Source organism: Sceloporus occidentalis, unplaced genomic scaffold (genome assembly GCF_023333645.1).
Source record: "Sceloporus occidentalis isolate IW3139 unplaced genomic scaffold, rSceOcc1.0.p SCAF_4, whole genome shotgun sequence".
Lineage (NCBI taxonomy): Eukaryota > Metazoa > Chordata > Lepidosauria > Squamata > Phrynosomatidae > Sceloporus > Sceloporus occidentalis.
The window spans coordinates 39362815-39390797 of NW_028316984.1; the positions used below are offsets into that span (position 1 = coordinate 39362815).

Here is a 27983-nt window from a genome sequence, read left to right on the forward strand (position 1 = left end):
CTGCACATCAAAATGTTTATTTTTATTTATTTAATTTTTTTGTGTGGAAAAGCTAAAGGAACTTGAGAAGCAATTGCCAAGTGAATTGAACTTCAGGGTGAGTATGTGGAATAGCATGTAAGTTTCATGACTCTAAGCCATTTTGTTATTTTATATAAGGGCTGTCGTTTTACTATGCCATTATATTTAATGGGACTTGAGCACCCACAGATTTTGGTATCCATGGGGAGCCCTTGAAGCAAATCCCAGCGGATACGAAGGGCCCACTGTGCAATATTTTTAGGCATTTGTCATACAGCTTTACAGGTGATTGCTCCATGGTACTAGCCTTTCAGTTTTACCCAGCAGTTATGGCAGGGGAGACACCACGATCACAAAGGTGGTTTTCCCAGGTTGAGGCTCATTCAATGCACTCTGGGTGTGCTGACCCCTGCGATTTCCCCAAATGTGGGAAACTCGACTGCATAATTTGTGATAGACTGAACTGATAAAATCTGAAAAGAAATTCTTACTTCACTTTCATCAAGTGTCAATGTCTTGTGGTGGTAATAAGAAAACATACTACTCCTTTATTTAAAAAAAAAAATAACTACAGAAGTAGGCTTGCCATATCTCAGTTCCAGGCGGGACATTCACAGTTTTTCAACCGTCTGGAACGTCCTGTCTTGGGTATGGCAGCAGTCCTGGATGCTCCCAGGGGTCACCTCCTCCCTCTTAGCTGCCACGCTTTTAGCGCGGCAGCGGCAGTAATACAAGGCCTAGCTGCCATGCTAGGCCTTGCTGGGAAGGAGGGTTCGGGGCAGGGCCTAGCCAGTGGACTGGGCTCCAGAGGAGGAGGCCACAGCTGTGCGGCTTCCTCCTCTGGAGCCAAGCCCACTGACTAGGCCCTTTGCGGCTCCGCCTCCGAAAAGGCTTCCCGCTCTCTTCTTGGAGCCTAGCTCGCTGGAGAAACCTTCTTTGAGGCGGAGGAGCGTCCTCCGCCCTGGAGAAGGCTTCCCTCTGAACTGGGCTCCGAGAAGAGAGGCCACCATCGTGGCCTTTCTTCTTGGAGCCTAGCCGGGCTGGGGAAAGCCTTCTCCAAGGTGGAGGAGCGTCCTCTGCCTCCGAGAAGGCTTCCCGCCATTTATATTAATGCTTTTTGAATTTATTTATTTTTTGTTTTTTAGTTGTTTGTGTCCTCCATTTACAAAATGTCCTACATTTGGGCCCAAATGTTGTCCTACATTTTCCCCATTTGTCCTAGTTTGGAGGTAGACAGTTATGGCAACCCTATACAGAAGTGTCTGAAGTCCATTTTTTCATGCTCTGGGTTCTCTTTAGTTCTTACAAAACACTGTTTTAAAATTAACTGTTTTACGCCAGCTGCTCCATCACTAATTGTTTCTAATGTTGAATTCAGAGACATAGCCTTGTTAGTCTGGAATATCAGTATACAGAGAGATCTTGCAACACCTTTGAGACTAAGGCCCGTTACAGACCGCCCAAAAGGGGCGGTCTTGGGCCGCTGCCGGTTGCAGTGCGGGGAAGCCACTGCAGCCAAACCGCGCAACTCCCCCGCGCTGTAAAAAAGGAGCGCGAAAATCGCGCTCCTTCCGGCAACCCGGAAGAGACGTCGCAAGTGCCAAAGCGCGCACTCGCGACGTCTCTTCCGGGTTTAGACGTCCGGACACTGCGCGTCCATTACTTCAAGATGGCCGCGCCCGTCTGTATAGGGCGCCGCCATCTTGCCGTACGGAATACGCGCGAGGGGCAAGGAGCGTCCGGAAGCGCTGCCCCTCGCGCGTATTCCTGGCGCAACGACAGCGCTGCTTAGGCCCATCTGTAAGGCGCCAATCTGAAAGAAAGAAGTTATAGCATAAGCATCCATGTTACTGAGGAAGTAGACCTGAGTCTGTGAAAATCTGTGTTACAACTTCTTTCACAAGATTAGTCTCAAAGGTGCTACAAGATCCCTTTGCATACTCATATATATTGTCAAATGTGATATCTAAAAATAGAATCCTCTTATATTATACTAAAATCCTAGGCCTTTGCTCAAAGCATACCAATGATCATATATGTTTGTAGGAAATGTATGAGAGGGTAAATGGTTTGATTGTGAATATAATCACCAGAGGAAGAAGATAAGTACTTCAAATAAAGGGGTAGCATAACTAAATCACCATGGGATGATTTTAACAAGCTAAGTATGAGATCTAGAACCACAGAGATAATTTTAAATAAAATAAAAAAATGTAGGTTACATAATAATTCATTTCCAAAATAATGCAACTGAAAAATATGCTTTTAGGATTCAACTTCATTATATGCAGTACTTCTTGACTAGTAGAAGAAAGTAAGGTCACAGCATAGATGGTCATCCTCAATCAGTTACTCTGGAATAGTTCACAGACAAACAGAAGTGTTTGAAAATTATGAGAGAGATTTTTAGTATTCGTATGAAGAAACCTGCCTTAAATCCCTTTGTGGAGAAAGGCAGGATATAAATAATGGAAATAAATAAAGCTGTTACCAACAACAGATTTTGCTGTTCTTATTAAATTCTTGGCATTCTGCAGGGGCCCTTGGGATAGCTCCACAGCAGGTAATTTATCAGAATCTGTAGCATTCCCTGGTAAACCTAGTACAGAGATTTTTAATTTTGTTTAGTGATGGAATTCCTTTGACAACATGGTGTAAGTTATGGAGCCCTTCCCCAGAAAGATACATATATGCACACAAAACTTTGCATACAATTTATATTATTGCATTTGAAATCAAGTTCCTTCACACAAACTAGTCAGGAAAGAAGGAAAACTACAATGAACACTGGAAAATAATAGGTTTTTATCTTCCAATTCACAATGACAAGAAAAATTAAATGTAACAGGAAGGAAGTAAATGATAATCATTTTTTGCACCCAGTCTGTTATCCTCTTGAAACCCACTAAGGGACCTGTAGGAGTCCTATAGACCCCAGATTAAGAACTGCTGACCAAGTATCTGGCAGCTTCCTAGATACATAAGGTTGGAACTATGTGTTATCTAGGTATCTAACTAGATATATTCTAAGACAATACATAACTTGGCGGCCTGAAGAGAGATAAATCTCCACTCCTTCCAAAATTCTTGGAGAGGGATGAGTAAACTCCAGGTTGGTAATTTGTCCAATCCTGTGTGGATTTAGATACACTCAAGTCTAAAAAAAAATAATCAGTAACCTTAGGCTTCATTTTGTACCGAGTTGTTAAACGAAGGAAATACTGTAATAGGCTTTCAGAATCAGATAACTCTGTAAATCCCTTTCTAGAATGTGCATAATACTCAACCAAGTTTGCACTAGCTGGGTTTTGTATCAATGGTAAGTTTTTACTACCTTCTCCCAGTCATATGTGTTGAGAAGATGAGTGTCCAGGAATGAACCACATCAAGTACTTTTAAATCAAGACACTTGATTTGAGCTTCCTGCTTCCCTATAGTCTTCATCGAGTTTTCCTGAGTGATTCCTTGCTGCTCTGTGTCTGAAAAGTGACTTCCCATCTCTGATTTTATTTCTCACTTTGTCGGGAATATGAATAGGTTCTGAATTAACGTATGCAGTAAAACAAGAAATGCTGTACCTGTTTGCCCTTTTGAATGGGCCATTGATCTTTTTGGTAGTCAGGAGGCATAATAAGATCAACCTTTTGGGGGTTTTGTGCAGTATTACTTTAGACAAAGTATACACAACTCTGTTAAGTGAGCAAACACTGTTGGCATATAATCTTTCGAATTCAGAAGTAGGATATAGACTGTCCCATGACTTTCATAGGACTACACAAGAATAAACGGTTTGAGGATAGTGACCTGTCCTCTTATTAAGTACAACATTTTAAAACAACGTACATAAACTCCTCTTTTTGCACTAAAAAGAGTCCTGTGAATTTCTGGTTGATACATAGCTCTCTTAATATTCTTCAGACATCTGTAAAAATAGACAAATAAACATAATTTGCATTAATACATATGGATTTATCAAGGAAAGTAAAGTGAAACCACATGATGCACCCAAAACCTAAACACCATTTTCCAGTTACCTTAAATGTTTTTTGAAAACCAGTGTGGTATAGCGATTTGAGCCTTGAACTACGACTCTGAAGATCAGGCCCTCTTGGCCATGGAAACCTATTGGATGGTTAACACACTCTAAGCCCCAGAAAACCCTGTGATAGGTTTTCCTTAGGGTCACCATAAGTCAGAAACAGTTTGAAAACACACAACAGCAATGATAAATGCTGTTTTCCTATTGTAATCCAGTGAACTATAATAGCACCATCTAAAGGCTTTGAAAATATTTACCATCACACACACACACACACACATACATATCACTGTTCCTGGTTACTACAACCCACTTTGTAGTGATGGGTAATGGGGAGCACAAACATTGCTTCTTTCATAACTTCCTATGTGCTTGTGTTATCTTCTGTCTTGGCAGTGGCAAAGTGGCTCGCTCAGGGTCAAGACTATAGCCACAGGATGCCCAGCAAAGGTGAAATCCCTTCAAAGATATGCTTCTCCTTGAGTGTTCAGCTGTCTTTACTAAAAGTCTTTAGCCTCTTTTTTTCCTTCATACAATGAGGGGAAGACATGTAGTAGAATGAAACTGCTTAACTTCTTTTTAGGTTAGTTGCATTTTCCCAGGCTTGTAATAATACCATGAAGGCACATCACCACAAAATGTCTGACTTGCAGTAGACACAGAGCCAGCTGGATAAAATTTGCTGGCTGAACTGGAATCCTCCCCTCCCCAAGAAAGTGTATAGGGTGCATCTACACTGTAGAAATAATGATATTTAACACCACTAAGTGCTGTAGCTCCATCCTATAAAATCCTGAGATTTGTAGTATTGCAAGGTCTTTAGCTTTCTCTGCAAAAGAGTGCTGGTGCCTCACAAAACTACAAACTCCAGGATCCTGTAGGATGGAAACATGACAAAGTGGTGTCAAGCTGCATTATTCCTACAGGGTAGATGCACCCTCAGTCAATTTACTTCAGGTAGAAAATCACCCAAGCACCAACGAACCTCCCTGGTAGTAAAAAGACAACACCAGTATTTAACTAAGAATTTTCTGCTATTTTTTAAATACCCAGAGTCAGCTGTCTGAGGTGGCTGTCTGACTCTGCCCTCTATTAGAGCCAGCCCTGCTCATAGTGAAGTGGTAATCAAAGGAATCATTGTGAGGCTCTGCAGGATGGCCATCAAAAGAAAGAGAACAGTGGGAATCAGCAATCCACTTTGCTAGGGATGTGTGTAGTATGGGGTGGTCAAAGTGAAGCCTTTCTGGTATCATTTGATTGCAATTCCCATGATTCCTAGCCAACAAAGCCAATGTGAGGGATGCTGGGAGTTTCAGTCTAACAATATCTTGAGAGCTGTACTTAGACAACCCTTGGTCTAAAATAGGAATGGGGAACTGCCAGGAGCTGGAGGTCCACATACTGTGTATGGGACTTTGTGGGGCTACATATTGCCATTCTCTGGCGTTTATCGCTTGGCTTATTAATTCCGTTTACATCTCCCGGTTTAAATTTCAATTCAGGCTGCATCCTGAACTTATCAGAAGGTTTTTGCTGTTGAATTTGCCACCCGAATACAGCCCAGGAGCATCCCCACTTCCAAGAGCGCTCCATGCAGCTCTTTTCAGATCCAAGAGTTTTCCAGCTTAAGAAAATGGCCACTAGAGCGCTCCTGGAAGTTGGGATGCACCCGGGTGGCAAATTCAGCAGCAAAAACCTTCTGACAAGAGCAGGATGTAGCTCAAATTGAAATTTAAACCAGAAGAGATAAGACGAATTAATAAGCCAAGCGATAAGCTCCTCTGTCTCCCCAGTGCCTAGGGTTGAGTTCCTGTGTTAGTTTAAGGATTTACTCCCTGATTTTTTTTAAAGGCCTCTCCTGGGCCTAAAATGGCTGGGGTAGTGGTAGTGGAATGTGGTGAAATTGGGCACCAAATGTTTACCCCCAAACATTTTATGAATGAAAAAGAAATGGGGATTGCTGGTACTGGAGGTGTTTGAAGCCTTGAAAATGGCCTTGGGAAGCTATTCCTGGCACACGCTTTTTACACCTCTGATCTAGAGGATATCTGAGGAAAGAGCCATTTGATCCAGGCAGATGAGAGGGAAAGGAAGGATGAGTAGAGGGAACCACAGCAGCACTGATCTGCTCAAGGCATTGACCCAAAGAGTAGTGACAGAACAGATCCTTTCTTCAGCTACTACTTTGACCTCCTTGTGGGAGGAAAATAGATGAAGCCCAAAAAGAGATCTACAGACCCAGCTGTTGCTTGTCTTCTTGCCAGGTTACAGAATATCAGCCAACTTTACATGTATTTTACAAGTGGACAATTAACCACCACCACCTGTTTCTAGTCACAGACTATTATATAGGAAGCAGAATTAATCTTTCATGGATAATTTAATTTTTCATATTTTCTTTGAGTCTTTGAGGTATGTGTGTGTGCGTTAGAGAGAGAGAGAGAATGACTCTTGTTATTAAGTGTGTCAGACTTTGGAAGCACCAACACAGGTTATTTTTGGAAAATGAGATAGAGATAGTAGTTTTAACAATAGAAAGAGTTGAGTCTTACCTCCAGAGAAAAATACACACGTCTTCTTACATTCTTCTTCAGTTTCAAAGCGATTATCGTTTCCATCACAGCCACCATACCAAAACTGAGCACAGGAATTGGCTTGCTTATCATAATACCATTTTATTATATATACACGGCATGGTCCTTGATCTAATCTCAACTTACACTGTGGAGAACTCAGGATATTTTCTTTAAGAAACAAAAACAAAGGATAGTTGCTTTCAGTGTGGTATTTTATAGAAATAATTATTGCAATAAAGCTGCAATGAAAAAAAACAAACCCAAATAAAGCTAATGTTACCAGCTAAATGTATAGAGTTAATGATGGAGAAAGAAAATACCTCAGAATTTCTGAGAAAGAGAAATACCTCCCTAAAATCTGTAAAAGCATTGGCCACAACTGGAAGAAAGTTTGATTTCATAAGCAGAAAAAACTGTACATGGCATAATTTGTACATGGCATACCGATACCCCCCAACACTTAACCAATAAAAGCCAGAATACATCAATGCAGCATCAATGTGTGCTCAAGATGGCTAAAGTTATTAATGATGAAGAACAGACAAGTTAGCAAAGGCTGCAGCAATTTGATTTTGCCTGAGCCTACTGGGAAGGGAAAGATTCTGCTGCTGCCACTGCCTCTCCCCCTTGCTGAGTTAACTGACTGCAAACTACTTGCATATTTTGAACTCAGCAACTAGAGTAAACTGAGGTCAAAGAAAAAATGGGAGAAGGTGAAAGAAATTAACATTATAAAATCAGATGAAAGCTGGGATGACAGGATTAATTGGAATTGTATTAGCCAAATTAAGAAATTCTGTTTTTTGACAGTATCAGAAACCCTCCAGAACTTCAGGAGGAACTTTCCCCTAAGTTCTCATCTTATAGCACAGCTAGGTAAATAAGCTCATTAGCATCTCTCCAGATATAGAAGTAGAAATAACTCTCTTTAAAAGTGTACTAGTGTACTATTAGAAATGTTTTACCCATGTGCATGTAAAGGAAACATTGCCATCCTTAGTCCATTGGACCTACCAACAGAGTTCTTCCATCAGTAGAGACTGAGCTGGATTCTGGTCAGACCAGCAAGACTAGAAGCTTGGAATCATTTCTAGAAAAGCTTTGGTTAATTTGCCTTCCCCTTTTATTGACTGACTAATCACATCATAAAACAAGTCATTAGAATGAACTTACTATACATTTATTTGTATATGAAAATGTTATATATTTAGAAAACTTATGAAGTGACCTGGCTTTGGTGCAGGTGCTGCAGAAGAAGTTGATAAATGGGATGGTGACAGCATCTTTTCTGTTGTTAGAGATGGCAGAGGTGGTGGTGGTGATGAAGGTGTTGAAGTTGATGGCACTGCTGATGTAACTACCACAGGACATAATATTAAAAAGAAAATGTTTAACAAAGATGTTTTTTTTGGTCTGTGTCATGCCCTGCTAGGAATCTGATGATGGAAATACTTACCTTTGTTATTGATTGGAGACAAGAATGGGAGATCATCTCCATCAGGTCCCACACCATAGTTCTCATGAAATATCCTGGGTGATTCTTTGTCCTGAAACAAAATTTGGTTCTGTTAACTTCAAAATATGAGTGAATTTTCCATCAGTAAATGTTGCCCTGAGTATTATTTGGAAGACTAGTATATTCCCCTCCATTTTACTTCCACCCCCAATTTGTCACTTGTGGCTACATCTTTCAAAATAAAGAATAGAATGGGTGCTCAAATATACGAAAGTATTTTTTCTTCAACTATAGATCTAGGAAGCAGCATTCAAGTGATTTTGAACTTCTAAAATTTTGAAAATAACTTTGATCCTTCATTGACATTAGCCAGAAGCTAACCAGGTAGGTTATTAAAAATATATATTCAGATTCAAAATACTGGGGGCCCTTCATAGAACACAGTAATACCATTATGATTCCACTGTAACAGTTTAAGGAGCATTTAGAAATCGCAGGTAGAGAGCTTTGGTGCCTTGCCAAACTGCAGATCCCAGGATTTCTAGGGATGCAGCTGAGGCAGTTGAAATAGAAAGATAATGCTATGCTTGTGTAGTGTAAAAAGGCCCCTGGAATGCAAAGAGAATCTAAGGGCAACCCCATTATGCAAGTAAAATGGGAATTCAGAAAATATCAGGTATCTAATAATTACCGGAATTAATGGTCGAGAAGGTTGACCAAGATTTACAGAATTCTCCTTCACTGATATCTCATATCCATTGTGACTGTTAGCGTGCAATAAGTATTGTGAAGAACGAGAAGATATTGAGTGAATTGATGGCCCATTTATACTTCCTCCATTTCCCACTCGGTTATATATTAAGGCACCATGTTCATCTTCACAAAACTGGTTAACAAGTTTGGATTCCAACGCTATTTTAAAGAGAAGTTGTTTAGGAAAAAACATAAAAATTCTAAATGTTGAAAACATACAAATTAGTCAAGGAGCAAGTTATTCTTGTAATTTGTACCATATTCCATAATTATTTTTAAAGCATTGCTTGTTTCTTTAGTGCTGCTTGGAACAAATATGTTTTCCCTTTTTATTCTCTCCTTTCTTTTCTTCTTTTTAGAATATTATGTTCTATCTGTGTGGCAGCACAATCTATAACTATTTAATGTATGTCTGCAAAGCAAGAATAATATCCGTGCATATCACACTTTATCTTACTGTGCACAACAGTAGGTATGTTCTGTTCATTTATTAGCTTTTGCCTAAGGATAATGTGGAATTCCTATTTATGTAGAAATATAAAACAACTGATTCTTTTAGCTCTTGAAAAACTAACCAATTTTATTATGTCATAAGCTTTTGTGGACATGATCAGAGACTTGAAATGTCACCTCATTGGACAGTCTCATGCACATACACTGGTGAATTTCAATCACCTCTGATCCCACTTTTAAATTTTCCCCTCCACCTGACCTTCTGTGTATAAAACTGCCAGTTAGAGCAACATTTCATCTGTTGAAGTGGACGTGTCCAAGAAAGTTTATGCATAGTTAGTTTTTCAATTACCACATACTGTTGTTTGTTTCAACAGACTAAGAGCTCTTCCAGAAGGGACAAATGTCCTGGGAGTTGTAGTATTTGTTGCTGTAGTTCTTAGAGTTTTATATATATATATAAAATAGTTCTGGACAACAGAAACTAGAAAATTTCTAGAGAACTAGGAAATAGTTCTGGACAACAGAAAAGTTGTTTGAAGATATATATATTCAAGATATACATATTCAAGGATGGGAATAAAATGTTGCAGTTGATGCTAGGAATTGCTAGAAAATAGTTCTGGACAACAGAAAAGTTTTTTGTGGTTTTTTCGGGCTATGTGGCCATGTTCTAGCAGAGTTTCTTTCTGACATTTCGCCAGCATCTGTGGCTGGCAAAAAGTCAGAAAGAAACTCTGCTAGAACATGGCCACATAGCCCGAAAAAAACCACAAAAAACTATGGATGCCGGCCATGAAAGCCTTCGACTTTACAACAGAAAAGTTGTTTGAAGATATCTATCTATCTATCTATCTATCTATCTATCTATCTATCTATTCAAACAACTTTTCTGTTGTCCAGAACTATTTTCTAGCAATTCCTAGCATCAACTGCAACATTTTATTCCCATCCTTGAGTATGTTTCTTTTTAATTCTGAGACATACTGGAGAAAAATATTCTCTTTTCTCCCCCTTCCTCTTTCTTAATTTTGTTTGGATAGCACATCCATACATCAGTGAAATAATACTATAACACTATACCTATAAAAAAAATTAAAACAGAATTTAGAGGAGAAAATTGCCCTCCAAACCACAGACTATCTGATCAAACTATGCCCCTGTTAAAGGCCCCCCTCCCCCCCCCCCCAAAAAAAAACAACCTTTGGAAGAGACCTAGTCCACATTTAAGAAATCACTACCAACACTTCTAAAAATGGAACAAGTGGATGTAGAGGGGACAACAACTGCCAAATACTGGTGAAACCCAAGGAGCTATACTGTGAGAACTCATTATTCTTTAGTCTAATCTGGAAGAGCCTTGCCCTCTGGAAATTAGGAAATATAGTATCAAATAAGACAGACCGTGTATCCCCTTTATTCCTACCTCCATAGCTAGAATAAAAAGTGGCAGAGATGTCTCCCTTTGGACACCTTACCTACAGGCCAAAGTGAGACATTAGTGTACAGGGAGGAGGTATATATGGCAGGGTGGGAGTCCTTGGGATCAGGGAGTTTGTTGGAAAATCTTGGATACTAGGCTGAGTCCCAAGGGTGTCAGTTGCCTATCCCTGCCTCAGAGATTGCTGAGATGGAAGTACTGCACTGGGACATGTTACATGCAGCCTTTTGAATCAATTATACATTGGGTATTATTTAAATCCCTGGAACCCTGAGCAACAACAAAATGACTATGACTCCACTGGCCTGCAGCAGATGTGCTTCCATTCTTGTGTTTTTCAAGAGGCAAAAACTGGCTGGTCACAAGAATTTCGATGCGGCAGCTGCATAAAAAGAGGCTCCAAATGATTTATGCTGGGGTCCATATAGACCCAGATATTATAAAGCATTCCTCTAATGAAGGTGGTGAACATGTGCCCCCCCCGTCTAAATGTTGTTGGGCTGTAACTCTCATCAGCTCTAGTCAACACTGATAATGGTGAGGAATCATGGGAGTGAGAATCCAGCAGTATCTGGAGAATCATAATTCCACATTCCAGTTTTATACAAACTAAACTGGGTAGGTGAGGCAGCCCTCTGTAGCCTCCAAGACATCATTAGGGCTCTGACCAAAGCACTGGTTTGCTTAAAACCTTAGGCCCTTCTCCATCCCACTTGGACCATCACTTCCTCTTAGAAACAGAAATTCTGAAACTTTTGAAAGGTGAAAACCATTCCAAATTGGTTAAAAGCCATTTCTTCTAGATACCTTCCAAACCCCCTTACTCTCCCCCAAAGAAAATCTGTCTGAAGTAACAGAAATTGAAAGTTACTTCCCATTTTGCCTTTGACCATTCATTCACCAGTTTTCAGATGGGTACACCTGCTAGGTGCACAGTAATCAGCTGCTCTATATAGTATATATTTTCTATATTGTATATGTCTAGTGTAGTGATTTGAGGGTTGGAATAAAACTTTGGAAACCAGGTTTGAATCACTGCTTGGCCCTGGAAATTAACTGGCCAAGTCACTCTCTCTCAGCTTTAGAGGAAGGCAATGGCAATGGCACCCTGGATAACTATTGCCAAGAAACCCCCATGTTAGGGTCACCATAAATCAGAAATTACTTGAAGGCACACCACAGCAATAATACGTCCACTATATCTTTCTAGAACAGGGAGATGCAAGGTGGTACCCTCTAAACCTTTTGGACTACAGTTCGCATAAGTCCCAGATAGCCAAGGGTAAGAGAAGTTGGAATGTGAAATCTGAAACACATGGAGGGTGCAATGGTCCTATCTTCTGTTTTATACCTCATTTAGTGTCAGAGAGGATAAGTACAGGCATCAAAATACATAAACCTAAGACCTCTTAGCTTCTAAAAACAACCTGTGAAGCATTTTCCCCCCTGAAAGAGTGCATGCTCACCTGGAAGAGTATTAAAATCATCTATGAGGTACATGTGTTCTCTGTCAGGGTCTGATGCAATTAGATTCAGCTCACGCAAGAATTCAACTTGTGTTGGGTCTGAAGTGTTTACAATTCCAATGGCATACATTTCAATGTTGGCTGCGTGAGCTTCTCGGACAGCAATATCCAGCTTAACCGCTTCTCTCTTATCTGCTTGGCCATCTGTGAGGACTATGGCAACCTTCCTCACGCCAGTTCGAGCCCCAAAAAATCCTTCCTGGGTTGCTTTGCGGATGGCAGTTCCCGTGTAAGTACCTTCTCCCATATATAACATTTTCCTGATAGCTTGCTTCACATCCTGCTGGGTCGTATACCTGTTAAGTCCAAATTCAAGACGAACCTCCAGACTGTAAAGAACAAGCCCAATTCTGGTAGCATTTCTCCCTACAGTTACTCGGTCTACTAAAGCAGTAACAAAGTCTTTGATTATTTCAAAATTTTCTGGGCCAACACTTTCAGAGCTGTCAATCACAAACACAAGCTCCATAGGTATCTCCTTGCATTTAATACCACATCCTGCAAAAGGAAAGGCAACAAACCGAATCCTGAATATCTGAAACAGTTATTAAAACAACCCATATATTTAGTCTTCTTCCTTAAGAATGCTATATAAGCATTCTTACCGGTGTCAAACTGCTTTATTTCTGCAGTGTGGATACACTCGCTGAGTTATTCTCGGGAAATTCAGAAATTGGTTATTGTTAATTAAAAGTGTTTTTTTTTAAAGCTACGGACTATTTTCCCATTTATTTCTGTTTGCTTCATTGGAATTTATCACACTGGGACAATTGGACAATCTATTCCCAATTAAGATTTTCTCATGATGTCGTGATTAAAGTACCATTATCCTGGGAATATCCCGTGAAAATCACACAATTGCACACATTCACAATAAAGATTTTCACATGACACCGCAAACAAAAGCAATTAAAGCACCATTAACTTGGGAATAACCAGGCAATAAACAGCAACAAATCATCCACGGGATTTTCCTGCTGTTTATTGCCTGGTTATTCCTGGGATAATGACTGCTGTGCATGAAAATCTTAATCATGCTTTAATAGTAATTGCGTGATTTTCACGGGATAAACCCTTTCTAATTTCCCCCCATGTTAAATATACTGAATTGGAAACTGGAATTAATTTGGTTGACTGTAACTAGCCTGAGATTCAGCTCTCCCTAGGCATGAGAATGCTTAATGGAAAAATCCTAACCTGAGTGAAGAATGGAAAGGGATCACCAGACACAGGGCCTATCATTTGGTCTTGCTGCAGAGGGATGTAGGAATCATACCATCTAACATTTCGCAGATGAAAAATGGGACATGTGTGGCCAAGGAACATCCGAATGTTATTAAGATGGCAAAAAATGTTAATGTAGAAGAACAGACAAGCTAGGAGAGGCTGCAGCAGTTTAGTTTTGCCCAAGACTATTAGGAAGCTGAGGTTCCACTCCTCCTGTCTTCTCCCCCTGCTGAGTTCATTGAGCACAAACTACTTTTACAGTTTGAACTCATCAGTTTGCAGCAACTGAAGTAAACAAAGTGGGAAAGTTGGATGAGGAAGAGAAACAGAGATACTTTAAAAGGAGAAAAGGGGAAAAAAAGGATGAGAGGATTAATTGCCCAAATTGTCAAGTGGGACAGTTGGAAGGTTGGGAGACATGTATTGTTCTGTCCCAACTCTTTTTCTGGGTGCTAGACAATTTTGGTGTTCATTTATGCAAATTAATGTGGCATACAGAAATTATCAATGATTATTTTGTTCTTTTCTTTGCAGCTGCAGATCTACTAATACTTTTATGCTTTGGAGGATGGAGTAAATAGTCAGAATAATTAATAGTGATACAACCTAAATGACAAAGCTTGTTGAAAACTTACCACAGATCTCCTTAATTAATTTAATGATATCTTCTCTCTAGGTTAGAAAAGAGAATGAAAGTGTATATATACATTATTGAACAGCTATTTTAATCGTAAAGGGCCTCTTTGCCAAGCATATTTGAAATTTCAGACATTTGTTGCTGTTTGAGGAATTGCCAATATCTTTCATGACATGAAGATTAAACATTTAAATATCATTTTATTCAGCCAATGCTTTAAATGCTCCATTGCATCCTGGCTCAGGAAGCTTTAATTATAGATCCAAAATACGCATAGAAATGTGGGTAATTTATATTGTCTGTAGAGTAATGTAATTCTAACCTGAATCTGCAAATAATTTCTCATAATATGTAAGATTTACTTCCCTTAATGAAGACATTTTAGTGACGGGAAAACATCCCACAACCTGCATTACATCAAGGATTACTCCACCATAGGTAATTAGCTTTTCATTTACACATTGTTCCCTCTGAGTTGTCTAATGTTTTCGGTTATCCCACCAGAGCACAAACGTTAGATGTATGGAGGAGGAAGGTTTTTGCCTAAGCGTTGGATTTCGACACAGCTAATCTTCAAGGATTAGGCACAGGTGAATGGCTTCCCTCCAAAAAATGTGTAGCATCCTTTTTCTAAATATTAACATTTCTATCTGCAACGGAGTTTCTGTCTAAGGAAAATAAGCTGTTTGAGATATAAGAGACCAAATAAAATTTGAACAATTACATTGTACAGTAAAATCCTTTAAAAAGAAAGAAAGACAAAAACCATAGTATTCAACACAACACTATAAACCAGTGGTTCTCAAACTTTTTATTCTTGTGATCCCCTTTTCATCTACATGCAGATGTTGCACACATACCCCTGCTCAACATAGTATGTGAATAAAAATATTTTGTTTGTTTAGTGTGCATACTTTTGTTTACACGTTCATATATATTCATACTTTAACATTTTATAAGGAAATAATTTATGGATTTCTTTCTCAAATAAAGCATTTGTTTCCCACTGTCACACTCAACTGATAACTGCACTGCTGTTACAAGTGACTGATACAACTTTGCATAACAACATTGTATTTTATTTCCAACAGACTCTTTGCTTACTGTAAGGCCTTGTTCTCCCTTTGGTCCAGTTTTGCCCTGAAATAATAATCGTGCATTTAGTTATTCCCACTTCAGCTGTAAACTTTCCGGTATCAGCTACAGGAGAAATTATGATAAAAAAACTCGATAGAAAATGAGATACAAATTAAGCTGTGTAAGTGCTATCTGTCCCCCCCCCCCCAGAAAAGCAATCTTATGGGCTAACAGGTTTTACACTTTTTCACATTTAAAGAAAAGTAGGTGCTAGGACTAGGAGCCATGTTGGCCAATAGTCTTGGATTCTGGAAGCTGAAGTCCAAAATCTCTTAAGGGCACAGTTTGGGGACCACTGCCCTAAGAGAACACCTCTCTAGCAATCTAGATTCTCCAGTGCAGCTCTATGGACAACATCCAGCAGAACCTAACCATAGCATTCCACTGGAGGATCTACAGATGCCTAGAGATCTAGTTGTATCGAGTTTTCTATAGCAATATCTAGCTCTTCCGGTGTGACTCTATGATAAACCTCTGGCAGAGTTATGCTGGAGTACCTAGAGATTCTTAGAGAGAACATATTAATCAAATCCATGAATAATCAAATCTGCAAAAGTCAAATCCGCAACTGTGAAGAGCCAACTGTATTTCTAAAGAAGGCAATTTCAGAGTTCTTTAACAGGTGATTATGAAATTATGCAGTGAAACTAAGGCAGACAAAACCATGGAAGATTTTTGGAAGCCAATTATGGTTGGTTATAATAAAACAAATCCTGCTAGAGCAAATGTTGGATATATTTTCCTCCCTGAACCTCTCTTGCTATGTAAATCACAGGGAGGTCTAAAGTCCAAAATCTGGAAAAGTTACTTTGTTGGACTGCTGTTCTCAGAATCCCATTGTCAATATAATGCTGGTCATGATAGCTGGAGGAATGTTGTAGCTGTAATACAAACGATAGCTTTGTCCAATTCTGATCCCAGCCATTTTTGAAAGGAGCAACCCATTAGAAACTTTCCCATGCATATGACCTCTTGCCTCATGACCATATGTCATATGCCTAGTTTACTACAAACATAAATGGGATTTGGGGCAGAAAGAGTTAACTTATTTTTTTCTATATACATATAAAATTATTCTGTATGCCTCCATATACATATTAAATTATTTGCCTGTCAGAAGTCAATTTTTCTGTAGAGTTTGAGGTATAGACTTGGAATTTAGTGATAGATCAGCTTTCTCATGCTGGTGTCCTCCAGAATCCCCCAGCTGATGATGGAACTCGTAGCCCAATGCATCTAGAGGGCTATTGGTTGGGGAAGGCTGACAATACTTACAGGATCTCCAGCTGAACCAGGATCACCCATGTTGCCTTTCTCGCCTTTTCTTCCTCTTTCACCTGCAGCTCCACGGTCACCCTGGGAAACAGTTATAGAACATCTGTAAAGTATTTTATTTTCATCTGGATAATGTATATATTCAGGAGTAGCTTTGCAGTCCATACACCAATACATTAAAATCCAAAACCCACAGAAGAATGATATCTTTGTTAGCCAGCCAAAATGCACAAAACACATAATGCAAACATTGTAAGCTGTTCTGATAGCCTTGGCTGAACAGCAGGGTATAAATAAATAAATAAATAAATAAATAATAATTAAAAGACGTTAAAAATCATACAAGAAGAAGAAACAGCGATGGTGCTAGAGTCATAGACATACACTTTGTATAAATGTTCTCTCTATTGTAGTTCAGTTGGTTTGGAGGGATCTCCATGCAGGCCAAGGTTGCACCTCTCTTGGCCATGTAGGGATTGAGACAAAGGACAATGAAATTTAAACCTCATTAGCAGCAATAAAGTAACTCTTCCAGAGATCTGGGGTGTCTCCATCCCTTGTGAAGCCACAGGCCCCTCCCAAGTCACTTTTGTTTGAGTTATCACTCACTAATGCGAAAGACTACTGTTTCAAAGATCATTGCAATTTACTATTTATTAGTGAAAATTACTGTTATATAGCTGTCCATCACTTGCAAGGATTTTCTAGTATGTTCATCATTATTCACAAAATATTTGCAGAATATCTTTTCATAGGTACAGTCCTTCCTTTATGTTTCCATATCATACCTTTGGTCCAAGAAGCCCTTCTCCTGGAGGCCCTCGAGGTCCTGGCATTCCTTGAATTCCCTGCTCACCCTGAGAGGTCAGAATTATTGACTTTAAAAATACTATCATAAATTAATCAAGCTGATGTAAACAATTATGATCAGGAGTGTAAATTTAAAGAGGAAATAAATTTTGTTCAGATTGTCTTTTGCCACATAAGCACATGGTAGCACATTTCACTTAATCTATATATTCATACAGATGAAATTCTGCACATGTTCTTTTCACATATGTTCTGGAATCTTTGTTTAGTCAGAGCACTTTGGTTCTAGAGCACATACAAATACTAAAATGAATCATACCTTCCCTTACTTACAATTAAGCTAAAAGACAAACAGATTTTTTAAATGAAGAATTTGATCTAGAAGCCTCAGTAATCAGCTGAATGGACTGTGAAGAATGGAGTACTTGGCAGATATGTGCAGCATACTGTCTCCAGAAACCTTCAGTTAAGAGATTAGCTTGGGTCCATGGTTAGAAAGATGACATCAAATTCCAGCATAGGGCTCCATCATTTTTTGATGATGCCACCTCCCCCAGTTCAGTCCTTTATTACATATAAGTGACTCCAATGTCCACTATATTAATATGTATAATACTAATTCAACTGCAGAACTAATTAAAATCTTATTTGTCTCTGTTTTACAAAGCACAGAACAATACATTGACCTTGATTAAATGGCTCTTGGTGACTCTTGGTGATAAATTATTTCAGAAGAAAATTGTTTGTTTGTTTTTCACATGGCATTTCTTTGGACCAACAAGGGTCAAGCCACATATCACAAATTATTGTTTTAAATATAGAAGCTCAACATGTGGAAGAGGCCTATGTTTTACAAGACAGACACAGACACACACACAAAAGACAATTCTTCCAAGTACATTCCAGTATGTATCTATGAGCAAAAAGAAATTCAGACAATATGTGTTAATTTGGTGCACTCTGCCAATCTACTCTTGCTTAAGACTATGTGATCTTAAGGCTGGAGACACTGGGAAAAGTCCCTACTTACCCTTGATATAACATCACAATGCAGCATTTGTGAAGATACACATGGAAACTGTCCCTGGAATTACGTGGAACATGAATTTGTTTGGCTGTGATAGGTTCACCTTAGGGCTGCCATAAATCGGAAATGACTCAAAAGCAAACAACACACATACACAATCATTATTCACTTAGCAAGTTCTGTTTAAGGTTTGCTCATGAATAGTGTCAGGACAGGCAATAGCAACTTGAACCTATTAACCAATTTGGTTTCCACAAAGATATCCATCCTGTAGTGGAAATAGTTGCCTGATTTTCCAGGCCTTGCAATGTAATATCAAGCTTTAAAGTCATTTCCACGCACTGTTGATTACATGTGAACACTGAATATTTGATGTCTTGATACCTTTGGTCCTTGGATACCTTCCCCTGGGGGCCCCAAAGCTCCAGGTGGCCCTTGCCGACCAGCATTGCCCTGAATGAAGAAATAGCACAATATCTTTAGAAGTTAATGGCTGTGATAAATACCACCATATTTCAGGTCATTTCTTTTAAAAATAAGTGTAAGATGCAATGAAGCTCCTCAAGATTCTATTAATGTGTCCTGCAGCTTGGGTATAGGCATAAATATTATAAGATCCATGAGCTAATTTTAGAGTGTGTTTCTTTTTCAAATAAAGATATTTAAAATGGTTGCCTTACAGGTCTAAATCTACTCAAATATAAGTCCAGTGAGACTTATTTCTATGTGATTGTTTATGAAATTTCAGACTTAGCCCACAATTCAATAATGAACTTCCACTGCTGCTGTCAGAATGTGTGACACCACTCTCTCTCTCCTGAAATTGCCAATGCACCCTAAAAACCTGTGTTTTTGCACCACAGAAGGTTGCAAGAGGAGATGGAAGAAAGTTCCAATTTTGCTGGTACTGCATCCTGAAACAAACCATTGGCTTTTAGCCTTAAGTATTTTGTGAACTATTTGTTAAGAGTTGTTGCTTTAAACAAAATGGCTTTATAACTAGGCATAAATTCCACCTCAGTGTGGCATGTAAAATTCTTGTTTCCACCTCCCAGTCCAGAGGCAGTTGACCCAAGAGAGCTTTCCTATGAAAGAAGGCACTCTGATCTCAGGCACAGGAAAACAATTCACTTGCTCCAAATTCTGATGGTTCCAAACCAGTCAACTGGTGGAATGGACATTAATGGAAAAGTTGGAGAGCTCTATCTGTCCATACATTTGCCTTTCCAAGTATTATTATTATTTCTGCTTTAATCTTGGAAACAATGTCCCTCCATCCATTTCTCTTCCACATTGATCTCTTTAAACAAACCCTGGTTTGTACAGTTTGAGACTTATCACCATCAAAATTCATTTCTGTTTCAATGCTGTCATTTTAAATTCTGCATTGTGTTTAAGAATATTTTACAGTTTTGATTCATTACTCATGTATCATTAATTTGATTAGCACTTTCCAAATGGTCTCTGTCTTTTCATTAACAAAACACCTGATATAAAATTAGTTATTCCTGCCTTAATACAAAGTTAATCCCCCGTTATACACATAGAGAAAACATAATTATCATATCTGTGAGACATGATGTAATTGATATGTAATTGTTACTTACTTTTGAGTAAGTAACAGTTGAGATTTAATTGTTACTTACTTTTGGTCCTGGAAGACCTTCCCCTGATGGCCCGGGAAGACCAACTGGCCCTCTCACACCTGGATCACCCTTAAAACATTTGAAATAATTTCACAATGACTGTTACTGTTACATGCACAATGCATACAAAATACTTAGTCATCAACATAAATTGATCAAGTAGAATGTATTTTGGAGAAAACTAATTAAATACTTGATTCACCACTAACATAGAGTTAAGTGTAAACTAATAGTCTGAACTTTAAGTCTGAGTTGCCGTGTACCACTGAATGAGGCCCACATTGGATACTCATACTGCACACTAAATAAGGCCCATATTACATCTGGCTCCAGCTACTGATGGTTAAATGTCACTACTGCAGCCACAAGGTTGTGAGTTCGATCTAGGGCTCCAAGGTCCACTCATTCTTCTATCTTTTTGTAGGTTGCTAAAATGAATACTTAGCTTGTTGGGAGCAATTAGCTTACACATTGTAAACCACTTAGGGAATGTTAGTTCACTGATAAGAAGTATAGAAATGTACTTGCTATTGGTATTTAATGCACTTCAACTTTGGTCTCTAGGTGGCAAAGGTATGACAGAGCTAATATTCAGAACAATTGCTACTGGAAGGCATTTGGTAATGCAAGGTATCTTATTAAAACCAAGCATGCAAAAACCCAAGTGACAGTAACCACAACCACAGAGCAGGAAAGAGAACAGAGAAGGCTTCATCTAGAGCAGCTGAGACTCCACAGCAGAAAAATGCAAGACTGATAGCAAAAGAGAAACCATAACTCACTAGAAACCACCTCTGGAGAGGAAAAAGTAACTATCCTAAGATCTCACCTTGGATAAGGTTCTGATCCATTAATTGCAATTGCTTTGATGGCAGCTTCTTGAACATGTGATGCAATGGAAAGGAAAAGCCAGCTTCCAAAGATATATTGCAATAATGGTAAAGTTCAACTGCATCAAATCAATGGGTATATCCCCTGTGAGGAACATCTTAGGAGAAGTCAGGCTACCAGTCTTCACATTCCATGGTTTTACTCTCACTGAATTTAGACAATGTGCCCAACTTTGGCTGCTCCAAAAAGTTGCTTCAAGACTTTCTTGTATGACACTATAAGAGATGTTCTAATGTGGGCAGAGCTGGGGACATTTGCTAGTTCTAGATAGACCTGGTTAGCAGTTCTATAATTTTTTACAAAATGTTCTCAAATTCTGGAACCAAATCTCAGTTAGAAAGCTTCACACACTCATTTGGAAGTACATATAATAGCCAGATCAGAAGCAATAATTTGATATCTTTTTAAATACCAAATTACCAATTTGTACCTTTGGTCCAGGTAAACCAATCCCTTCAGGACCTTGCTCTCCAGGAGCTCCTGGAAGACCTGGAAGACCCTAAAATTGGAAAGTAACTTGATTAAGTAGTCATTGCTTTAAGATAACACAATGTTTTCTGCTATGGAGGTAAAGTATTCAAATTGTATCTGTACCAAAGTAATGCCAGCAGTATCCTATCAGAAATTATTTTAAACAAGTAATGTCCACGATTTATAGTGATTAGTATTTAATTATTATCACTCATAAAAGCAATGTTACATTAGTCACTACCTTTTCATTATTTTATGTTATGTTCTTTAAAAATGCACTTTAAAATTGATAAAAGCATGGCATCAGACCTGAAATATCATTTTAGAATGTCTCTAAAAATTCCCCATCACACCTTTTAAAAGTAACTAGAAAATGTTTCACCAACAGTATGGCTTCATTTCCACTTGTTCTGTGACTTTAGAAATGGGAATTTCTTCCATCCTATTTACCAAAGAAGGAGTAACTTGTTATAGTTAACTTCATAAGCTGTAATCCATTACTTCCAAGTTTGCAAGCTGTTGTGGCAGACTACAGAAATAACTTAGACTGATAACACAGTTGTGAGTGATGATGGTAGTGGAAAATACCACACATCTGATAGAACACTTGAAAATGGATCCTTCTCAGACCTTGGTTCCAACTCCTTAGATTGTGAGATCGTGAGCAGTGATCAAGCTTCAGACCATGTTCACCCTTGGAATTATGTTCCATAATGGCAAAGAGTGAGTAATGAGAAAGGTTAATGGTGAAGGCTCCTGAGACTGAAGGCTCCCTATGATCTCTTTATATCTAAAAGTGAAGAGTTGTGAGTAAAGTATAAATGGACATATTAACTCACTGAAAAGATTTGAAACCCTGTATGCTCTAAAGGAGTAATTCCCAAGCTCAGGTCCTCCAGGTCTTTTGGATATCAGCACCCAGAAGACTCATCATGGCTAACAGTCTGGGATTCTGGGAGCTGAAGTCCAAAACACGTGGAAGGCCAGAGTCTGGGAATCATTGCTCTAAAGGGAAGCATTTCTCCTTCTCTATAATTTCAGAGAGTCTGCAAATCTCTTCAATATCACTGCCACCCTACAGGAACTAGTTTTACCTAACAATGTGTAAAAATACATTTAAATACTTACAGGTGGGCCCAGATATCCATCTCCTTTAGGTCCGAATGGTCCAGGTGGTCCTGGATGTCCACGGTCACCCTTTTTCATCAAAAGAGAAAATATATGTACTTTCTGCTATGGTAGTTTGTTAGGTGTATGAATTTTTTGGGGGAAATGTTGGTTATTACCTTAGCCCCTGGAATCCCTATGCCCTGTTCTCCAATGGGGCCAGGAGGTCCAGGCAATCCAATATCACCCTTCATTTTAAAAAAAGAAGGGAGGGAGAGGAGAAACATATTCACCCAAGTGTGAAATAATGACAAATATTGTGCAAATATTGTGGAAGAAATAGCCCAGATGTAAATACTAGGTGAACTAGGGCCACATTTTTATTAACTTACTACAATTTTACATCTCTGAAAACAATATACAAAACAGGAAGACAGTTGACTGACAGTCCCACCCCTCCCATCAGTGATATCCAGTGTAACAGTCAGGAATAGGGCCCTGCCATAATTCCTCCTTGCATTGATAAAGACTGATAGTAAGAGAGGGTTGGGAACAGCAGTCAGCTGCTTTCTGTGATAGAGGAACAGATCCCCATCGCTTACAGTGGCTACTGCCTGGTAAGTAGGTATTGGGGGACTATCATGCTCTCTATCTCCTAAATTGGGGAAAATGTAGGGATCATCAATTAGAAACAGTCCTGTGTGCATAACTCTAGGTTATGGATTTGTAACTGCCTTAGTGAATGTTGGTTATTGCTTTTATTGTTTTAGTGTTTTCATGAGGCTGTTTGCTTGTTTATTTATTTTCATGTTTTATACAATGCATTGACAAGTTACAGAAAGGCAGCACAAAAATGCCAGGAGTAAATAAATAAAGGCAGTATACAAACAGTAAAGACATATATACAGACAAACAGAGAATACAAAAATAAGACAATTAAATTCATAGCAAGAAAGCAAAAACTCTGGGATGCTCACCAATGACTGTTGAGCAGTCTCTTTTCCTGCCCTGTCACTATGAGTAACTTACTACTTTATCACATGGACAAAAAAAATGGGAGCATAATGGAATATCACAGAAGAGTGTGAAAATTTTGACACAACGTTGCATGATATCACAATTATCCCGTGATTATTGTGTGAATAAAGAGGAATTCTAGTGCAACTTTTTAGTCATGGGAAAATCCATGGTGGTAGAATTCCTCTTTATTCATGTGATAATTGCAGGATAATTGTGACACTGCGCAACGTCATGTCAAAATCTTTGTACTATTGCGCGATATTGATAGGAGCATCCCACTTTGCTCCTGTATCTTTTGTTCGTGTGATAAAGTCCCTACTCAAGTGCCTCAGAAGCTAGTGGGCCTGCACTCCACCTTATGGATCAGTGCAGAGATGAAAACTCTGGATATCACAGCCATTCAGAATTGTCGGTGAGATAAATCCTGAAATGGCCCTATGGCCTAGAGCAGTGGTTTCCACCCTTTGCTTCTCCATTGGTTTTGGACTTCAGATCTCAGAAGCCAAAACCAATTTGGCCAACAGTCAGGAATTATGAGAGCTGAAGTCTGAAACATCTGGAGGACTAAATGTTTGGAATTAATGGTCTAGAGGTTTGATTCTTGGTAGAGAAAATGTTATATCCTAAAGCCTCATCCCCATTTAGGGCAATGCTTGTATTTCCCCCAACCACTTTCTGATCCAGAATATCCCTTTAGGGCACATTCAGTGCTCCTCCTTGCCTTATTTGCTCCATTAGTGCCTGGTGTGAAGAAATGGCCACATTTCTTCCCTCCTAATTAGTGTTTCTCAGTGTCTAGGTTCCAAGTAAATGTTAGACATGCCAAGAATAATTAAACTGAAAGATGATTATTTCCTAGTGATATGTATTTGCAAATCAAAGACATGCTGATATGAGGAATACCACAAAGCAAGGGAAATACTGTTCTTCACCTTTGGTCCCATAATGGCTCGTCCTGGAAGACCTGGCATTCCGAGACGCCCTGGTGCACCAGGTTCACCCTGCCGTAAGAAGCAAATCAATGGATTTTAATGGCATATAACAAAAAGAATAAACAATTTTCAAGTCATGGTACCTCTTAAACAACAGACTCTTATTTGCTAGATATAGGAAGAGCCAGGATTCATTGTCACTAAAGGGTTTTGTCCAAGTAACTCAAATTCAGTCTAACTTATATTCTACACCTGTGTAATTTAGGCAAAGGTTTTTCTGAAATTATTTCAATAAATTTAATTTTGTAAGAACTGGAAATAACTGAAATTTGTTCAATTATTTATATTTATATATTTATATTTACAACATTTATATGTTGTATTTTATGGGGTTATCGGAGGGGGAGAGTTTAAAACTACACTAAGAAGTGAACAACCCACTAACTTCTTTCTTTTACATCTCAATCATTAATCATTAAATTTTAATACGCCCCCCTCCTCATTTTGACACCTTATTATCTTGCTCCTGCTTCCTACATTCTTCACACATTAATCCATTTACACAACAACTAAAGCAGTCCTGTGGACATGCAGTCCTGTGGTCGTCTCCAGTCAGCCAATGTCCATGCTGACTGAGAATGATGAGATTTGTAGTCATACACTTTTGTACAGCACTACATTGTGGAAGGCTGTTGTATATCTTTGAAGTCCCTTCTACTTCTAACTTCGCCCCTTCATGTATTTCTTACTTTTGCCATTTATTGTAATAGACATAAACTAGACATATTTGTCATATTCTGTTCTTGCATGGTTGTTGTCTTAAAAGTGAACAGCCAAACCAAGGCTGTGTGTGCATTTGAGGAACAGGGCCAGAAGCAGCAGGGACCCCAGAGAAGGGGATCAAGATTGGCAGGCAGGTTTATTAATTCTGTTTTCTGGTGGGGGCGGGGGATACTTTCCCCATACATTGCCATTGAAACAGCCTTAAATATGAAAATTCTTACAAGCACAACGTGACTTAGAAAAGTGTCCTCGTGCTTTCCCTGTAGCTTACTCGCAAATACTCTACAATAGCTGTCTTAGCATAGTGGGTCCTTGGTATCCTCTGTACATAACAAAATCCGTGGATGCTCAGGTCTCAGTAAATATAAAATATAAATATAATATAAAATAAAAATTGTGTCCTTTATATAAAATGGGAAAACCAGGGTTTGCTTTTGGGAATTTATACATATATTTAAAAAATATTTTCAAGCCATGGGTAGTTGAATCTGTGGATAAAGAATCCATGGATGTGGAAGGACAACTGTATTTCTTAGTGTTTGATCATTTAGTACATTTCTGATTGATAAACCCCAAGGAGGCTCAACTGCACAGGAATATGGGTAGTCCAATTTTTTTTTTGGGGGGGGGCTCAATTCTCTCTGTTCTAGTCTTAAGGGAGTCTTGGGTCTCCCCCTGCCCCCCTTTTCAGGGTCCATTGGGACCAGTAATGGGAATCCTTTAACTCTTCCTCTACTTCAGACTTGATCAGAATCATACACAGTACACACATGCTGGCTATTGAAAAAAGAATAGATGATGCAATGACAAATTGTGTAATAAACTTCATGCCTAGTTTGGTCATAACCAATTTGCCCAACCATGCCAGAGACGGTAATAAAGAACAACAGAAGAATGCTACCTTAGCCCCTGCTGGTCCAGGGATTCCAGTTGGTCCTGATAAACCACGTATACCTCTTTGACCTTGATCACCCTAGAAAAAGTATTTATGTGATTATATTTTTTACTCTGAAGTCCATGGAAAAAAGTGTTTTAACTCTGTTGCAGAAAATGACAAAAATTATTTGTAGCAGTGGTGTCACTAGGGGTTTCTGAGGGGGTGTGGACCACACCAGGTAACACCCTAAGGTCGGGTGACACCATGCTCCTCAAACATCTGCCTTTTGACAGAAATGGGCTGTGGCACTCTACTGTGTCCCTTTAAAATGCTGAAGAGCTGGTGTAGGTGGGGGGATGCTCAGTGGAAGTAGAAATAAGAGGCCCCCACTTTTCTTTAGAAAAAAGAAAGTAATTTAAATTTTTAATTTTTTAAAATTTATTCTTCTCTTCTAAAATTTTCTTTATAAACATCACATTTTACCAAACTTTCACTTTAACCACATGAGACAATATATATGTAAATATATCTAGGATGTTCATATGATATTGTAATTTAAAGGTATAATTTTAATTGTGCTAATTGTTTCTGTCACAAGTATTACCATTACATTCAATGATATAAGGGAATTATGATTTAAGAGTAACATAAATAGTTGCTTTGGTATGGGAGGAGATCAATGCACCAAGCCTAGGGATGCCACTGCTTCGTAGCACACACAAAGGTAAATAGGAGGGCTTCTGGCACATGAGATCTGTAAGGGCATCAGTACAATTGCAAACAAAAACATGTCTCCTTCCTCCTTTGGAGCCCCTCAAATTCTGCAACAGAGGGAAAGCTTTGGGACAAGAAGAAGTGGACATACAGAGGAAAGTCCTGTTGCATGAGTACAGGGAATCTGAAATTGAAGAGAAGCTTTCAATTAGGACCAGGATGCCATAAAGCCAGTAGGGAATTGGTTTATCTCACATTCAGGTGTTTGTTTTTTAAAATATAATAAAACATTATGGTTCCAGTGATTTTTTAAAAATTGAGATTATGTTACATTTGCAGACACTTGCTAGAATCCTGTTGGGACCTTATGTCATTATAAGTGGATTTACTTCTATGGGAATTAGAATTGTGCAGTTGCATAACATCTGTATCCTGTGGAGGACTGCTGTTATGTTACTACATAGCAGAGCCAGCAAAGTGCCTAATGTGCTTCAGTGCACAATACACATTACCCAGCACTATCATTGGTCCCAACATGCATTAGGCGCTCTTGCTGATGTACCACTATGTATCTTCATATTTAAGTAAACAGGTTTCTCAGTCCCTCTGCTAGGTAGCTAGGTATGTGCAAAGTTATGTAATGTAAAAAGTTATATGAGATTCTAGTGAACACATTTTTGCTAGAGCAGGCTTCTGCTGCTGTTGGAAAATGATGGAAATATTACCCTTTCATGAACAAAATGAAATCTATATGAGTTGATCAACTTGTCTTTTTTAAAAAGAATGAACAAATAACTTCACTATTCCAAGGTACTAACAATCATCCTAATGAGATGTTACAGCTATAGATTTGTGTTTCAGAATATAAGCTATGCTAAACAGTTGTAAAATAGCATCATAAAGAGTGAAGCTATCAGTGGATGCCATGTGCTAAGTTTTCTCCCATCTTGTCACTTCCCTCCTGACTTCTGTTTTACAGCTAGCTCAGCATACTTCCTGAGGAAAATTAACATGTGGTACAATGTTACTGCCTGCTGTTTCTTTCCTTTAAATCCCACCAACCTCAAACCATCACCACTTTCCAGGTGTTTGGTGAAATCTAAGATGTTGCTCACAGTAATAACAATGTATCATTAGGCTTTATAGTCGCATAAGAATTCCACA

General features: G+C 38.8%; 1 protein-coding gene and 1 pseudogene across 1 annotated transcript in view; one reads left to right on the top strand and one right to left on the bottom strand.

Annotated features, from left to right (window-relative positions):
• The first annotated feature begins 344 nt into the window (after positions 1-344).
• LOC149313788 (U1 spliceosomal RNA) lies at positions 345-498 on the top strand (annotated as a pseudogene).
• Positions 499-3897: 3399 nt separating this feature from the next.
• Positions 3898-27983, bottom strand: part of LOC149313789 (uncharacterized) — a 66487-nt gene continuing 42401 nt past the window's right edge. The window contains exons 20-36 of the mRNA XM_089523291.1: positions 26130-26201; positions 24446-24514; positions 22673-22741; positions 22515-22583; positions 21346-21414; positions 20025-20093; positions 18763-18831; positions 17330-17398; positions 16542-16622; positions 15234-15269; positions 14128-14164; positions 12206-12763; positions 8784-9004; positions 8093-8183; positions 7865-7993; positions 6613-6804; positions 3898-3943 (exon numbers count right to left, since the gene is read on the bottom strand). Of these exons, the coding sequence (XP_089379417.1) occupies positions 3936-3943; positions 6613-6804; positions 7865-7993; positions 8093-8183; positions 8784-9004; positions 12206-12763; positions 14128-14164; positions 15234-15269; positions 16542-16622; positions 17330-17398; positions 18763-18831; positions 20025-20093; positions 21346-21414; positions 22515-22583; positions 22673-22741; positions 24446-24514; positions 26130-26201 (1908 nt within the window). The 3' untranslated portion in view covers positions 3898-3935. The remainder of the gene's footprint in view (positions 3944-6612; positions 6805-7864; positions 7994-8092; positions 8184-8783; positions 9005-12205; positions 12764-14127; positions 14165-15233; positions 15270-16541; positions 16623-17329; positions 17399-18762; positions 18832-20024; positions 20094-21345; positions 21415-22514; positions 22584-22672; positions 22742-24445; positions 24515-26129; positions 26202-27983) is intronic.